This window comes from Cotesia glomerata, linkage group LG9 (assembly GCF_020080835.1).
Source record: "Cotesia glomerata isolate CgM1 linkage group LG9, MPM_Cglom_v2.3, whole genome shotgun sequence".
Lineage (NCBI taxonomy): Eukaryota > Metazoa > Arthropoda > Insecta > Hymenoptera > Braconidae > Cotesia > Cotesia glomerata.
Genome location: NC_058166.1, coordinates 4,989,151 through 5,007,232, shown reverse-complemented (window position 1 = coordinate 5,007,232; position 18,082 = coordinate 4,989,151). Strand labels below are relative to the sequence as shown.

The 18,082-nt window shown below is 27.9% G+C and overlaps 1 protein-coding gene across 2 annotated transcripts; it reads right to left on the bottom strand.

Annotated features, from left to right (window-relative positions):
• Positions 1 to 357: 357 nt before the first annotated feature.
• On the bottom strand, positions 358 to 17,683 carry LOC123271762 (carboxypeptidase D). Of its 2 annotated transcripts, XM_044738168.1 has the most exons (11): positions 16,889 to 17,683; positions 14,290 to 14,513; positions 14,040 to 14,195; positions 13,780 to 13,955; positions 13,567 to 13,714; positions 11,956 to 12,050; positions 10,320 to 10,825; positions 7,445 to 7,915; positions 3,135 to 5,553; positions 858 to 1,031; positions 358 to 631 (listed from the first exon to the last, which is right to left on the bottom strand). In XM_044738168.1, the coding sequence occupies exons 1-11, from the start codon at positions 17,345 to 17,347 to the stop codon at positions 483 to 485; spliced, it is 4,977 nt and encodes a 1,658-aa protein (XP_044594103.1). In that variant the 5' UTR covers positions 17,348 to 17,683; the 3' UTR covers positions 358 to 482. The 2 variants fall into 2 exon arrangements, with proteins under 2 accessions (XP_044594103.1, XP_044594104.1); XM_044738169.1 differs by lacking the exons at positions 358 to 631; positions 858 to 1,031; positions 3,135 to 5,553; positions 7,445 to 7,915; positions 10,320 to 10,825 and adding an exon at positions 10,996 to 11,759 and having other exon boundaries at positions 16,889 to 17,618.
• Between the last annotated feature and the right edge of the window lie 399 nt (positions 17,684 to 18,082).

Below are 18,082 nucleotides of genomic sequence, written 5' to 3'. Positions count from 1 at the left end.
AATATAATTATTATACTTTTTTACTGTATAATTTTACAATTATTTACCAAAGTATAATTACGTATAAAAATCTTTAAAAAATGTATTTAAAGTACATAAATAAGTACATTATATCTATATGATCATAATTGTTATTCATTTCAATAAAGTTAACATGATTTAGTAGTCAACAGTATATAAAAAATCTACCTAAAATTGACAAAATATTTACATATTTTTATGTACTGAGAATATTATTTAATTTATCACGTTTCATGGAAGCAATATATTTTATAAATGAATAAATATCACTGTAACAAGATTGATTCAGTACTATTACGTGGAAAATACTATAAATAGTAAATTTTATAAATATATTTGTTAAAAAATTATTTCTTATGTATAGTAAGAAGTTTATAAATATTATTAAAAATATAAAACCGATATGGTTAATAGTGATTGGAGGACGGATAAAGATCGAAAAAATTTTTTTTAAATAAATATTATTTTCGAGGCATAATAGGTTCTCTATCTTCCCAATCACCTTCAGGCTTTATAAATTCTAAATCACTACCTTCGTCTGAATCTGAATCAAACTCATTTTGATCATCGTAGTAAGGTCTATTCAATATTTTCTGTTCCTGCATTTCATCTGAAACAATAAAATAATTAAATTTTTAAATAAGAAAATTATAGTTCAATTATTTGATCATACTCGATAACAAATTTTAATTTTTTCAGTAATAATTCAACTTTTAATTTCTGTATTTTATTTTAATCAGTTTTACAGTGGAAAATGAGATTATGAGGTGTGCATTTTGGATTTTCCAAATTTTTTAACTTTACTTTCTAATAAATAAATAATACAAATAACTTACCTTTAGACCTATTGAATAATTCAACTTCTTTTTCATCATCATCGAAAAAGCTCGTGCCGTCTCTGAGTAAACTAAATGCATAAGCACGTCGATCATTTTTTTGAGTTTCTTTAACTGATTGACAGTACATATAACAAGTGATAACAATAATCAGTAATGCAATACAAATGACAGCTAAAAATAAAAAAAAGAAAAGATAAGTTTCATTTTAATTTAATTTATAAAATAAAAAAAAAAACGCCATTCGGCCACACCCGACATGGATAGGTAGATTTCTTGCTTGAATATTGAAAAAAAATACTTTATTAAAAGGCAGTAATGTCATAAAATTTATTTTTTATTATATTTTTGCAAACAACGATATGAGACTGACTAAAACAAATAGATATTCAAAGAGATCTACCTAAAAAATAGGATTTGTAACAGATGAAAGTCATTTGATGATAAAAGCTAAAAATTAATTTATTCTTGATTTTTTTTTAACTTTCCCAGCTACGAAATAAATTGAAAAAAGTATCAAAAGTCGACGAATAATAACTTAAATTGAAGATAATCATGTGCACTTTGAAATAAATTTAATAGGTTTAAGCTCACTCTTACGGCTTAAATGTTATTCAAAGAAAAAAGGCCGAAATACGTTCGTTGAAAAATTTTTTCAAATTTTCAAAATCACGGAATTAATTAAAAAAATCATCAAAACTAGACGAATAATAGCTTAAATTGAAGGTAATTAAATCAAGTTTGAGATAAATTTAATAGATTTTATCGATCTTTTACATCTGGAAAATTATTTCCATACAATATATACCAAATTCAAAATTTTTTAAAAATAAAAATTTTCGAGCACCCACAACTCGTAAACGAAACGGCCGATTTTACTCATCTTCGAACTTGATCTTAGTATTGATCCACAGAATGAGCTCACAAAATTTCATAAAGATCGATTGAGAACTGTGGGCGCAGTCCTGCTGGCATGGCGCGGTATATCGCATATATATATGGGTCATTCCACGCCAAATCGACAAATTTTTGACCCAATCCCCTTCGATTTTGCTCAAAGTTTTGTATCTTTTTCTACTCCCCAAAAGACATTTTTAGGAATTATTTCAGATTTTTTTATTCAACCCAAAAAACATTACGAATTTAAAAAAAAAACCGCTATTTTTTTTTTTAAATCGCTAGAACTTTCTCAAAAATTGACCGATTGGAACCACACCAAATAAAAAATTGTTGTTTTTTAATGTAGTTTTTAGAAAAAAATACGAAAAAAATTTCAGAAGCCTAGATCTATGAAATATTTCGGTTTTTTCGAAATAACCGTTATTTCCTCGAAGTCGGACCCTTTTAATTTTTTTTTTTTACTCAAAAAAAACTTTAACTAATTCTGCAAAAATCCGCGATAGTTTCAAGATGTACCGACAATTGCTTCTAATTTTTTTTTAATTAAAAAAAAATTTTTCTCAAATTTGGCTTATTCTATGTGACTTTAGTATGAAATTTTATTGGCTTACTTGTGAAACTACAGAAGTTGAAAAATAAAATTTGATTCGAAAATTTTAAGTGGTTATCATCCGAAAAATTGTGTTTTTTTCTTTCAAAAAAGTAAGGAATAAAGATGCGGACGATCTGCACTCAAAAATAAATTCATAGTTCTAACCTAGTATCTTTAAATAAATGAAAAATATTTTTTTGTATGTGTTCAAATCAATTTATTTTATTATATTAAACATTTTACTTTTCTTCGATTCTCATTTCAATATTAAGTTTTTTTTAAGTAAAAAAAAAAATTAAAGGAGTTCGACGAGAAAATAACGGTTATTTCAAAAAAACCGAAATATTTCATAGATCCGGCCTTCTGAAATTTTTTTCGTATTTTATTCTAAAAATTACATAAAAAAAAACAAAAATTTTCTATTTGGTGCAGTCCCTATTGGTCAGTTTTTGAAAAAATTCTAGCAATTTAAAAAAAAAAAAAGAACATTTTTATTTTTAAATTCATTATGTTTTATGAGTTGGGTAAAAAATCTGAAATAATTCCTAAAAATGTCTTATGAGGGGTAGAAAAAGATACAATACTTTGAGCGAAATCGAAAGTGGTCGGCTAAAAAATTTGTCGTTTTGACATGAAATGACCAATATATAAACTTTTGAGACAATGCCATTTTTCGACATTACTCGATGAAATGAAACATATTATGACAAAATTTTCTTAAAATTACATGAGACCGGCTACAACAGATAGATTTCTAAAGAAATCTATCTAATAATCATACTTACTTGAAATGGTGATAAAAACAATCCTTGGTAATCCCAAAACTTGATTATTTCTCGCCAACTTGAACATAAGACGTGTAAATTTATTTAATTCGGGCGTTGATATGATTTTAGTATCCGAAATATACCCCGAAGCTTGAACAGTAATATTATGACTACCCGCCGGCAACAACACCCACCAAGCTCCGGTTTTCCCAGAGACAACTTTATGAACAGAATAATCATAAGTGATAACAGCGTTTTCAATAGGTTCGCCACTCTCTGATACAACGAACCCAGTGACTCCTTTCTCAACAGCGCGAATTATCCCCACTAAACTGTTCTTATGATCCACCCAGATATTTGTCGGGTGGTCGTTATTGCAACAAGTAACATAAACATCCAACATCAGCGTGCTAGTTTTCAAATAAACATAATCCATCAGCGAATCTGGCCTCCCACCAGCCAAAGCAGTGGCACCATGCGCTATGCCTTTAGTTTCTGTTCGTATCTCATCATTGCACTTTTGATCAAGCAACGACAGAGCAGGCAGATGTTGAATGTACGAATTAGCGAGGTATAAAAACGTTTCTTCATCATTCGTCTTGTAATTTCCTTCTGAACCAACTTTGCTACCGAATGGTATCTCTATATGCCATGACCCAGCGTTTAAATTAACCGCAACAACAGCTTCTACTTTTTTGAACCAGTCTACAATCATTTGAGCATCCGGACCAAGCTCTCCCTCTAATGGGAATTTTATTATAGACGACTTCGTTGAACACGTGACATTGCTTTGATTATCTGGATACAAATCCGGCACAATATAAATCGTAAAGCGCTTCAATAGGTCAGAAATTGTATCGTGTTTTTGATAATTAGATAGTAAGTAAGTCGCGAAATTTGTTAGAATTTCAGGAGTTACCGGAGCACCGTTCCCAACACCAGCTGAGAAAATAATACTCGGCTTTCCGGTCAGTTTAGTAGTCGCATCTTGGATACCAATCTCCAGTCCTATTATCGTAATTCCTTTGACGGTGTTTCCAATAACATGCAGCCGAGTGACGTTATAAAATCTTCCGTTCAAATCATCCAGGATCCAATTAACAGACTTAGTTTTATTAATATCAACAGCTTCTACGACCCCAGTAGACTTCACAACATCTAATTGCACTTTTACGTCTATCATTTCGTGTTCTTTAACTTCGACATTAACCACTTTGCTTTCATAGTTGGGACAAGTTACTGTCAGTGAATAAGAATTGGGCAGCAATGTTTTGATAAAGTAAGCCATATTTTTAGTCACACCGTAAACTTCATTGCCAATTGCGACTTTAGCTTCCCGAAGCGGATTAGCATTGACGTCAGTTATTTCAACTCTAACACCAGTCGTTAAATCAAAAAGTAATTCTTTAATCGGCAGTAAATTATCGCGCCAAATTCCGGGGAGTTTTTCAGCAGCCGGATATTTACAGCAAGATAATGATAATGATATTACAGGGATGTGATATTGTTTTTGGATAAAATCACCGACGGCATTTGAATCAATTCTATCAACATCACACTTATCTTTGTGAATTGCACTCTCATATTTATCAGCCAAACGTTTGTAAACATTTAAATCTTCAGTGTAACTAATCCCGAACCCGCCTCCGAAAATATTGACAATAACATCGTAGTTTTCACTGTTCAGCATTCTTTTGAATGCGCTTGTAACTAAATCTTCATTGTTATTATTCTCCAGTAATTTCTGACCAACTTCATCGTTGACTATCGGATTGCAACTGTCTTGGACTCTTTCAAATCCAGGATCTACAGCAGGAATAACATAAATTACAGCATTGTCAAGAAGTTTTAAAATAGGAGGATCTCCAATGACTGCTCCGCTAATCAAATGGTGAGCTAGACGACGATAAATTTCACGACCCACCGGTTGAGATGCAAACAACCCACCGACTAATGCTATGTGAATTTTGTTCTCTTCAGGTCCGCCTAGATTACGTGAAATTTTCAGAGAATGTATCGCCATACTATCAAGAGAATCACCGGCTTTGAACTCAGCAAAGCTTGGATGTTGATTTTCAAATTCACTCAGTACTTGATTTAATTTAGAATTGTTTAAGTAAACTGGTTGTAAATTAACGAGCTGCCGAAAATCATAGGCTGAGGACCAGTGATCGTTATCATCGCGCATGAGGGTAAAGTCTACTACCACTTCTTGCTGGCGGGATTTACGGCTCGATGGGACCTTTACTACCAAAGTGGAGGATTCGTAGCCTAGTGCACTTGCGGTTACTGAATATGTACCGGGTACTAATAATCTCCAATAGTCTCCGTCTTTAGCTGTATATATGTCGTGTTTTATTCCTTCGACAGATATTTTGGCATGAGGAATCGGATTACCGATTGAAGACCGGACAAATCCGTGAATACCTTTGCGAGCCTAAAATAAAAATAAATAAATTATTGAAGAAATTAAAGTGTTTATTTAGAAATTCCGCGTCAAAACTACACTGAGAAAGAAAAAATTTTTGTCCAGAAAAAAATTTCTTGGCTTAAGAATCATTTAAAATAAATTTTGGTTTTTTGACAAAAGAATATCAATGTCTATCACGATAATAAAGTATTGGCATTAATTTTGATAGATTAACAAACGAATAGGTTCATTTAAATTAAACAAAAAATTATTCGATTAATTCGATCAATTCTTGAGACAAGAAAATTTTCTCAAGAGTACTACTTTTTTTTCTCAGTGTATGATGTGGGAAATTTTCATCAAAAATTGTTTTTTCCTAAATTTAGAAAACTTTTTTTCAAGTAAGTTACTGTGAGAAAAATTTTTATTTCTTCAACTAAAAAATAAAATTGTTTAAAATTTTTAACTAATTAATTTCTTATTACAAGATTGTTAATTTTTTTCAAAAGAAATTTTTTCTCTCAATATATATGATAAAATAAAAAGATAAATGCTAAGATTCATTGGCTCCATTCTTTATGAGAATCTAGTATGAAAATGTTATCAATTGTATTTTTTTGTGTGTAAAATTTGACGAAAATATTTCGGTAGAAAAAAACTTTGCTATTGAAAAATTATTGTCACTTTCCTGATAGCTACCTTAACTCAAACTTTTATTCAATCTACTGCCGAAATTTGTAGCCAATTTGATGAAAAAGTGCAAACCAAACGGTTTTAGTTAAGTTGTCTAAAAGTTACTCTGAAATTTGACGTCACGACTTGCAGTGCAAGTATTTTAGTCAAGTTGTAGTAAAGTTGAAAGGAAATTTAACCAAAAGTTTGGTGTTAACTTATATTCAAATTGTGGACGTAGATTTTCGTCAATTTGTTTACAACTGTTGTACTGTAAAGAATTACCGCAAACTTGATGTTAAATTAACTGTAACTGCTGAAATCCAACTACTTTTAAAAAAATCGTGGCTATCAGGGTTAATGTAGAAAAAAAATTGCTTGAAAATAGAATTTTGATATACACTGAGAGGAAAAATTTCTTTTGAAAAAAAAAATCGGCTTAGTTATAAGAAATAAATTTGTTTAAAATTTTCAAAAAATTTATTTCTTAGATAAAGAAATTTAGTGTAAGTCTTCTTTATAGGATTTTCTACCGCATGAACTATTCTCATCTCCAAATTTAAATATTTACTATTTTTAAAAAATTCGGAAAACTCAAAAAAAGTTGTACAAAAATTTTTTTTTTTTTTTCAGACAGTTGCCATTTTGTGAAAAAAATTTTTTTTCATCTTTTTAGCGGCATTAATCTAAATTAATAATCTTTTTTTTCCCAGATTGCTAGAAGGGTTGGAATCGTGGGTACGGTCACGTGCCAATTTTTTGAAACCCTTCACTTTATTAGCTGCTAACTTTTTGAATTTTGAATTTTTTACTTTTTTTTCTGTATTCTTGAAATATTAATAAATATCTTATAAAAAAATGAATAGTAAAAATATTGATTGTCTTTTTTTTACAACACTTCAAAAGTTACCTTAAATTTAAGCTTCTAGACCAGAATACCCCCTTAAAAGAACGTATAGTTAAAATGCACCCTTTTGACTGCAGTATTTTTAAAAATTTTTAGGTTTAAGATAAGCATTTTAGAAAATTGCTCAGAAAAAAATATCTAGACTCTTTAGCTTTAGGTCATTAAATTTTCAAATTTCTAAATCTCAAAGGACGCAAAATTAAAGACATACACCCTTTTAGCTTTGAAAAATCAATGTTTGATTTTTATGCGTCGAATATGTCTACCAGTCAATTGGCGATAAAAAAAAATTATGCGCCCTTTTACTTTTTATCACGCTTGTTAATTTAATATACATACCATTTCAACAAAAGCTAGAAGAGGTTCTCGATTTTCCAGCCAGAATTTGGGCAGTTCTTCTGTTTGAGGAAACTTTGTACAGCCAACTTCAAGCGTAATTTCAAAAGCATTGCTATGTAGGTAATTATAATCTTGCATTCCACCGGTCACCGAATACCAAGCAGCTCCATTGGTGATTCCATCAGGAAATTTGTCATCAAGCACAGTGGACATCCATTTCCTAGCCGGCGGAGGAGGACACGGCTGTCCAAGGTGCATTCGCGGATGTGCGTTCGAATAAGCTAGAGCCAAGGCTTTGAATACTGCATCGTCAGGGCTTAAGTTAGGTTCTCGTGAATTTTGATTTGGTCCGTCATCCCAAGGATAATTGGCAACAAGTGCTCCACCGTGAATGTTTGCGGATAAAACAAATGGAAGACTCGCTATCCAATCCATCACAGCTTTAGTTTCTGGTTCGGGGGTTCTATTTAACTACAAAATAAAAATCGAGGGTAGTTTAAATAAATAAAAATAAAAATAAGGTAAAGTACCCAGTACTTGAACACTTATAAAAATGGGACCAGTACTTGAACAGACTTCGAATTGTTGTAATGCAAAATCCGTATATTTATTATGAGTAATATGCGCATTTTATAATTATTCAATGATACAGTAATTGATTTCTGTAAGTTTTTTCAATTATAAATCAATACTATTATATTTTTGTTAACTTAAAAGTTGACGTGTCGAAAATAGCCGATAGATGCTATTTTTTTCACGAAAAAGGTACTAAACCGTGAACCGAACAATCAGTAAAAAAAAACAGTATATCATCATTTAAACCGTAGTGGTCACATTTCTTAAAAATAACGTAGTGATCATACTGGGTCTAGTTGACTCCATGTACGGAAAAAATTGTTGCTACTTGCGTTCTTTTCAATATTTTCACTCGAGCCGTACATGAAAGTAATTCTTAACACTGGCGTTGAATAACTCAATCGTTTTTTAATTTTTTTTTAATTGTTTAATTATAAAAAAAAAAAATGCGAGAAAGTCAAATTTCGAAAAATTTGACTTTTTTTACTAAAAACTTCATTTTTTAAGATAAATGAAAATGACCTCCGGAGTTCTACTCCGGATATCGCATGCTTTGAAAAAAAGTGGTGTCATGTCGAGTTTTACAAAAAGTATATTAATTTGAGCAATTGAAATCATAAATTTTCATGAATCTCAAAAAATCTTCAAACAATAATAGATGGTACCACAGATACCGTTTTGAATGATATCTTCGAAACAAGAGCAACTCAAAAATTACCTCGGGTCATCTAGACTCATAATGACCACTACGGGTTAAAGTGAAAAAAATTGTACCACCCAATGAAATAGTATTTTCTAAATAATACATACTAACTACCTTGCAGTCACTATGTGACTGCCGTGGCTTGTGAACTATAAAAAATTAAAATTTTGCTTTATTAAATAATGACTTTTGTTAAATTACACTGTACTTTCTTAACTATTTACGTTTTTAAAGATATAAGCTCATCCCGATGTTACACTCATCAAGATCTTTCATTTGAGTACTCACATGCATTTTGAAATATTTTTGATATGTACATATATAGAAACATATGAAAAATTGATCTGGGTACTTAAATGAAAGGTCTCGATAAGTGTAATGTCGGGGTGAGCTTATATCGTTAAAAATATCATCAGTAGACAAAATACAATGTCATTTCTTAATTATTGACGTTTTTAAAGATATAAGTTCATCCCGATGTTACACTCATCAAGAGCTTTCATTTGAGTACCCACAGGCATTTTAATATATATTTCATATATTCATATATTCATATATATAAAATACATGAAAAATTGATGTGGGTACTCAAATGAAAGCTCTTGATGAGTGTAACATCGGGATGAACTTATATCTTTAAAAATGTCAATATTTCACAAGATACAAGGTAATTTCTTAATTATGCCTTAATCATTGCCTAAATACTTATCATAATAAATTGACTATCGGTAAAAATGAAATGGAACCTTGAAAAGGCACAAATTCAAGTCAAGGCTTTTGCAATTACACTAAATTTCATTTAAAAAACCGATTCTATCATATGACTATCCTAGAAACAAAATTTTTCTTATTCTCTTAATAATATAGATTTTTTTGCGGACATAAACTATAATTTTTATATTAAATTTTAGCGTCTAACTATACCTCCAAATTTTCAAAGCGGTACCCAGAACTTAAACAAACTGGGACCGTATAATTTTAATAGCACTCTAATCTCTAATAGGTTTATAGACTAGTGATCAGCATTGATTTTTATTAATTACTGCAAATTAAATAAGTTTTATAGCTAAAAATTAGTGTATTTAAAAAATATTAAACGTTTTGAATTTAATTTTTTTGATTTATAATTGAAAATTTGCTTTGTCATTTATAAAAAATTAAATGCAAATATTTCTCATTTTTAAATGAACATATTAAATATTCATAGGATTATTTTTAATATTATTCCACAATATGTTATAATTTTTTTGATATTTCAATAAAACGTTGAAAATTTTTGGTGTGCCTATTGCCATATATTTTATTAGTTCAAATACTACTCCCGGAGTGTTCAACTACTGCGGCTTGTCATAATTGATTGTTCAACAACTCCTTTCATAGTCTATCTTAAAAACGTCAAAATATAAATATTCTATTATCTACGTTATTTTGCGCTTCAATCAATTCAAAATTGTTTATATTTATGAAAATCACTAATTTGAACTAATAATTACATCGCTGTATATTAAAAGTAGGGTCAAATACGTTTTACTTTGAAACCTGTTCAACTACTGGGTACTTTACCTTAATGGATTTTGATTAAATAAATATAAATACCTCATCAGTTACATATTGGTCAGGGAAATTTCTATTTAGATCAATTTTATGGGCATTTTCTCTTCCAACAACCCCATCAACATCTCCAATCTTCGAGATTGCGTATCCGTCGGGATTCATACTAGGCATTATATGTAATCTGGTTGTATCAAGAATTCTGGTGACTCTTTCATCACTGCCGTAGTTTTCGCAAAGATACTCGAGTAATAATAATAAAATTTCCCGACCAACAACTTCATTTCCGTGCATGTTTGCAATATACTTAACTTCTGGCTTATTGGGATCGTGTTTTCCCGGATTTTTCGTTATCTCCATCACATATAACTCCCGTCCTTGGACAGATTTGCCGATACTGTAAAGACGAACTAATTTTGGATACGAGCCATTTAATTCCTTTAAGAAATGTTCCATTGAAGTGTAATTATGATGAACGAATGGGACTGGATGATAAAAACCGTATGTATCTGGAGGGCGCACAGTTTCTTCGACTTTTTCGGACGCTTGGGCTAAGGATAAATAAAATAAAAATAAAAATAAAAAAATAATAAAATAATAATTGATAACGGATAAAAAATAATAAACAAGGCATGGAGAAAATTAAAATTAAAATAAATAATACTTGTTAACAGGAATTGAGGAAAGGCCAAGTGATTTAATTCTGAAATGAATAAAATCATTTACCAATAAGAGCAAATAGAATACTTTATTTTTTTTTGTTCATTTTTTTTGTTCGTTTACTTGACACCGATTATTTATACATCATCATACATTACACATTTCATTTATATTATAAGAGACATGAAAAACATGTATGATAAGTTGTAACATTTAACATTTAATTATTTTTTTTTTTTAATACAATTTCTCAATTGCTGATTTTTTATTTATAATCATTTTTATATTGCGCTGCAATTGATAAACTTTGTAATTTAAAAATAATTATAAATTTCACTGTGGTTACATAAATTTATCATTTATTAACAATATTATTAGCAGTTGTTGAAACTTAATCATTTATAAATGAAAAAAAAAAATAGTTAAAAGAAAAGTTTTAAATAAAATAAAAAAAAAAAATTTAAGTCTTTTTAAAATCATAATATTTTTTTAAAATCAGATTTTTACCGTCAGGAAGATATGTAGATTTATCTATATAATATATATTTTTTAATTAAACTCTAATTTTGATACTATGTGGAATATTAATGTGCAAAATAATTAAATTGTAATTAAAAAATAAAAATTCTGCAATCCAATTAAGCTTCCGTAGACTAGGGGATTTTCTCCATACCTTGTTTAGATCATTAATATTCAAATTAAATAAGTTGCTGGAGTATAAGTTTCTAAGATTTGTTCGATTTTAAATATAATGTATAAATTGAAAGCTAATTCTTAATAAATAACGGTCGAATGATTTCCATATTCGTCACTAGTATTTGAGAGCTGTAAAAAATAAAAATAAAATCATAAAAATAAAACTAATTAAATAAAAATAAAATTGCCAGTTAGAAATAACTAAAAAGAATTAGTGAGAGTTAGTAATCGTATTCCTGATAGTTCATGTAGCCATCGATTATTCTTTCGATTGGTGAAAATTCTCGCGCAATAGGGAGCACTTGAGGGTAATCCAGATTTTTACCTTGTTCATCAGGAGTCGCTGGATTTAATGTAAAGTTCACAATTTTCGGTTCGTTCTTTTCTACGGTTACATGGACTGGCTCACTAGGTGTAAATCTAAATTAAAAAATTTTAATATAATTAATTAAATAATTTAATATATAGAGGATTCATTTTGCAGTAATATTATTTTATACTTAGCTTTGAGAGCTTTTAAAATTTTTAAAGTTTGTTTAGAATTTTTATTCATGATTCAAAGAATTATCTGAGCTTAAATAACAATAAATAAGCATTTATTGTTATTTTTTATCAATTAAAAATAATATTATTAAATGCGATGTAAAATTTAAAATTGAAAAAATAAATTTAATAATTAGTAATTTTAACAAAATTTAATCATAAAAACTAACTTTAAAAATTTGGAATTAATGTAATAATAAAAAAAATAGAATAACTTTATTAAATGCGTTGTAAAATTTTAAATTGAAAAAATAAATTTCATAATCAGTAATTTTAATAAAATTTAATCATAAAAACTAACTTTAAAAATTTAGAATTAATGTAATAATAAAAAAAATAGAATAATTTTATTAAATTAATTCAATTAAGGTAAAAGCACCTATTATTAACAGGACCCCCCCCCCCACTATTGACACCCTATTTTATTTTATTATGTCATTATTAAAATCTGTTAATAATCAAAATTGTTGATATTTCATGACAATTTTACATGTTTAAAAAATTAAAAAATAGTAAAATTTAATTCCAAGGTATATACTATTTACCGCAAAAAATTTTACTTTTTCACGTAGGACAAAACTGCTTATACGTTTGTAATTTCTTAACAATATCGTTAAGAAAGACCTTATTTTCAAATCCAGATTTCTCAATGTTTTTTTTATGTAATTGCATTGTTTAAAATTATTTTAGATTATTTATAGTCTAAATAACGATATAATCATTTATTCATAATTTATCGAATTAAAATTAATTTTAAAATAGCGAATGTCAATGATGGGGACATAAAAATTAACTTGCGTCAACTAACGACATAGGCCATAATGTAAGGTAACTCAACCTCTCCAACATGCATATCAACGTATTAATGTTTACATACTGTCATGTGATTTTATAAGAATCAAAGTATTTGAAACTAGAAAAAATTGCTAAAAAAAACCTGGTAAAAAATATAGAAAAGCTAGGTTTTAAACGAATTTTAAAATAATAAAAATTATTGATAGTTTTGCATTAGTTAGTAAAAATGATTATTGTTAATATAAATTTAACTGTAATAAAAGACCTATCAATAATAGGGCCAATGGTGTGTCAATAATCGGCTCTTTGAATTTTTTGCGCTGTCAATAATACATACATTCGATCTGTTGGTTTTAAGTTGATATAATAATTATTAAATTTATTGCTATTAAAGTTAATTAATTAAATTATGTATGTAAAAGCAATGATTAAGATGTCCTATAAAAAAAAAGTTGACAATTTGATTTGAAACACGATAATAAAATTCAAATATTCATGATCACTCTTATAGTGTCAATAATGGGGGCTTTTACCTTAATTCTGTGTAAAAAAAAAATATTAAATTGCAAAATATAATTTAATGATCTATCCAACTTACCCCCAAGCACTAGCATAAACTTGGTAATCGCCTGGGAGTAATAATCTCCAATATTCACCACGGTTCGTAGTGGTAATATTATGACTATTGCCTACAACATGTATTCGTGCATCTTCAATCGGATAGCCATTCGGATCAAGTACTAAACCTAAATAAAAAATAAAAAATAAATTAGATAAAATAAAATGAAAGTGAATAAAATGGATAATTTACCTTTAATTCCAATATGAGCTTGTTCCAAATATTTAATAAGTGATTCTTTATTCAAATGCCAGTGCTCGGGCATCGAGGAAGCTGATGGAAATTTACAGCAGCTTAATTCGAATGTTATCTCAAATGCATTCGATCGAGCGTAATTAAAATCTTGCATGCCACCGACAACTTCATACCTATTAAAAAAAATAATTTATTTAACTATTTTTAAATTAAAAGCTATAAAATAATTTTTAATCAATTTCAGATGGTATTGTTACCATTTAGCTCCATTAGTTACTCCTCCAGGAAAGTACTCAGGTAAACAAGCGTTACCGTTATGCATTATGGGATGATTATCAGCATAGATATGCGCTAAATACTTGAAAAGATTGTCGTCCGGTGACTTACTTTCAATGCAACATGACCGAGATGTGCTGGAAGTAGGTTTAAATAAATAATTATAACATGATCTAGCAGATTGATGTCAAAATTAATTTTAAGATTTAATAAATGTAAAAAAATTATTACCCTGAGTCGTAGGGGTAACTAGCTACAACAGCACCTCCATGGAAATTACCAGACAAAACAAAAGGCTGATTAGCAATCCACATCATCATAGCAACAGTTTCACTTTGTCTGCGAACAGCAAAATCTGGAATACGCTCAAATTGATCTGGAAAGTCACGATTCAAATCGATATGCTTTGCATTTTCACGTCCAGTGTAATCGTTCAATGAATCACAATGCCCCTCCTGTTGGATAAAATGATATTGATTATTACAATTTTTTATAATCTATATAACTAAAAGAATAAGAAAAATTTTGTCTGAGGCGTATTTATATATAAAATAATTAAATTTTTAAATAACAAAATTATAGTTCAATTATTTGATCATACTCGATAACAAATTTTAATTTTTTCAGTAATAATTTAATTTTTAAACATAAATTAGTTGTTAATAAATCGAGATTAAGAGTGGATAAAAATAAATATCAATTTTATTTCGACATAAAACAAGCTAAATAGAATGACTGCGCTGCTTATCTTTCTATTTAGAATATATTTTTGTAAAACACTGTCAATGTGATACAAATAAAACCATATTTTTTATTGTTATCAATTTTATTTATTGAATACTTAAGTATTCTCTAATGTAACTATCATGATTAAAAATTAAATAACTAAGAAAACAAGGAAAATTTTGTTTTCAAAAAATTTATATAAAAAATAAATTTTTTAAATATAATTTAGTATCACTGGATAGGTCTTGATTTGAATGTGTGTCTTTTAAATATTTTATATGCTTTTCAGCAATAGTTAATTTATTATGATTTATTTTCGAAGTAGTTATAAATAAATTCGAATTTCGCGATAAACGTCATTTATTTATTTATTTTGTTTTGTACTTGTGAATGTGATTATAGGTCAAAAATTAATTTATGTAATTAAAAGACTAAGAATAATTTTGTAACGGATATATTTTTATCGTAAATTGGTTGTGATATTTTTCAGCGATAGTCATTTATGATTTAAATAATTGAGAGAGTAAGGAAAATTTTGTGACGAGCATATTATTATTATCAAAAGAATTTTTATAGTTAAATTTGGTATCATCAAAAAAGTCTTGAGAATAATTAAGTAGTGCCTTTTGGTTTTATATATTTTTTAGTAGTCAAGTTTTTGGAGGAGTTTTGAACAGTTTGTTGGTTCTATAAATTTGTTCTGTCTTATTTGTCTATTAAATTATTTCTATTGATCCTGTCATAGCATTTCTATTTGTAAAATTTTCTAAATAATTAAGAGAATAAGGAAAATTCTGTCCGACGTATCTATCTGATAAAATAAGATTTTTAAATAAAATTTAGTATCATTGGATAGGTCTTGATTTGAATTTGTGCCTTTTAAATATTTCATATACTTTTCAGATATAGTTAATTTATTATGATTAATTTTTAAAGTAGTTATAAATAGATTCGAATTTCACGATAAACGTCATTTATTTATTTATTTTGTTTTGTACATGTGAATGTGATTATATGTCAAAAATTAATTTATACAATTAAGAGACTAAGAAAAATTTTGTAATGGGTATATGTTTATCGTCAATTTGGTTTGATACTTTACAAACATATTATTTTGAAAAGAATTTTCATAGTTAAATTTGGTATCAAAAAGGTCTTGATAAGAATTAGTGTCTTTTTACGGTTTTGTTTATTTTTCAGTGACAGTGAATTTTTTATGTCAAGTTTTTGGAAGAGTTTTGAATAGTTTATTGGTTCCATAAATTTTTTCCGTCAGATTTGTCGATTAAATTATTTGTAATTGATCCCGTAATAGCACTATTATTTTTTTAATTTATTTAGAAAGTACCCAAACTATGTATAGTGTTTATAAATATCAAAAAATCAATAAACCAAAGTTTTCTTATCTATAATCCGTAATTCTTGATAGTCGCATAGTGACTGCAGATTATGATATTATAGTTAGTAGTTATTTCAGCCTTTAATTTTATGCAACAAACATGTTTAAAAAAATTATTTTAAAAAAATTGCATTTTTAATTTTTTAAAATTTCTACATGCCAATTTTTTTCGCCATAATTTATTTGTCATAAAATTCTTAAAAATATAAAATATATGCTAAATTAATATAACATTAAAGTTTTTAATTTTAATCGACGTTTTTAATAGTTGATTTTTTTCATTAATTAAAATAGAACAAAAAAATATTTTTTAAAAATTGCACTTACAGTTTTTCAAGTTTTTTACACATGAAAATTTTTCCTGTAATAATTTCTTCAATAAGAAAAAATTCTAAAAATTTAAAATGTCGGCTAACTTAATTTTCAATAATACTAAAGTTAGCCGACGTTCAAAAATTTTTCTATTTTTTTTCAACAATTAAATTGCAAGTAAAAAAATACTTTAAAAAAATTGCACGTATAATTTTTCAAATTTTCTGCATGTGAAATTTTTTCTTTTAATTTTATTGTAACAATTTTTTCAATAAAAATAATTATAAAAATTTTCAGATGTCGGCTAATTTAATTTTCATTAAATTAATTTTAATTTTCAGATTTCTAGAATTATACCAAAGAATAAAAAGAAAATATTTTCAATAATCATACCTTAGACTTTTCAAAACCATCTGGATTGAGAGATGGCATGAGGAAAATGTCAGTATTGTTTACTAATCTTCTGATCCTTTCATCAACATAATAATTAGCAAGAAGATACTGCGCTAAGTAAACCATGAGCTGTCGACCAACAGATTCATCACCATGCATGTTGGCAACATATTTAACCATTGGTTCTCCAATACCACGTTGCTTGACATTTTCTGAAATCTCTAGAACCAACAAATCCCGACCCTCGGTTGATTTACCTATAGAATGTACCTTTGCTAAATTTGGATACTGTTCTTCCAATTTGTTGAACAATTCCTTTATCTCTTCATAATTATGGTAGTGAGGTTTTATAAAATCCTCGACTGGGTTCCTTATTGAAGTGGTGCCTGATTCTATGACGAACCCATGGACAACTGTCACCAAGACGCTTATTGTTAAAAAAATATTGTGCGATAACATTTTATTATATATAAGCTGGCACGTCCCAAGATACTGATGTCAGGCCGAGTTTAGTGTCCACTAATAAACACACGAAAATCGATTTAATCAAACATCACTTTAATTTAGTTATGGATTTTTATAGTCGGTGGTATTATTAAAAAGTGTGCAGACACAATGGACGTGAATGAACGTCAACGTCAACCAGTTTACAGTTTGCACACACACACAGGTGAGTTACATGTGTGTGTTTATATGTGCATGACTACCAAAGATGGCTATGACGTATGAAGTCTACACTTGAAAATATTCTCACTGTGAGCGACGCAGCACCAAAACAGTATACATAACCATTATAAACGCTGCAGGCGAGTTTTTTAAAATATTTAGCACATTTAAATAAAAACTATGAAAAATATTTATAAAAATTAATCCAGCAGATATTTCATAATTTATTTAATAAATAAATTACTGCATAAAAAAATGGACATTTAGAAATTTTAATAAATTAAAAATGCAATTTTTTAAAAATAATTTTTCGGAAAAAATTTTTTTGTTAAATAAAATAAAAAAATGTTCAAGTGACAGCTAATTTTAATATCATAAAATATTTATAATAATAAAGTTAGCCGACATTTTTGACTTTGCTTAATTTATTAAATTAGAACTATAAAATATATACATAAAAAATCGCACTCATAGTTTTTCAAGTTTTTTATACGCAAAAATTTTTTTTTAATTTTTTTGTAATAATTT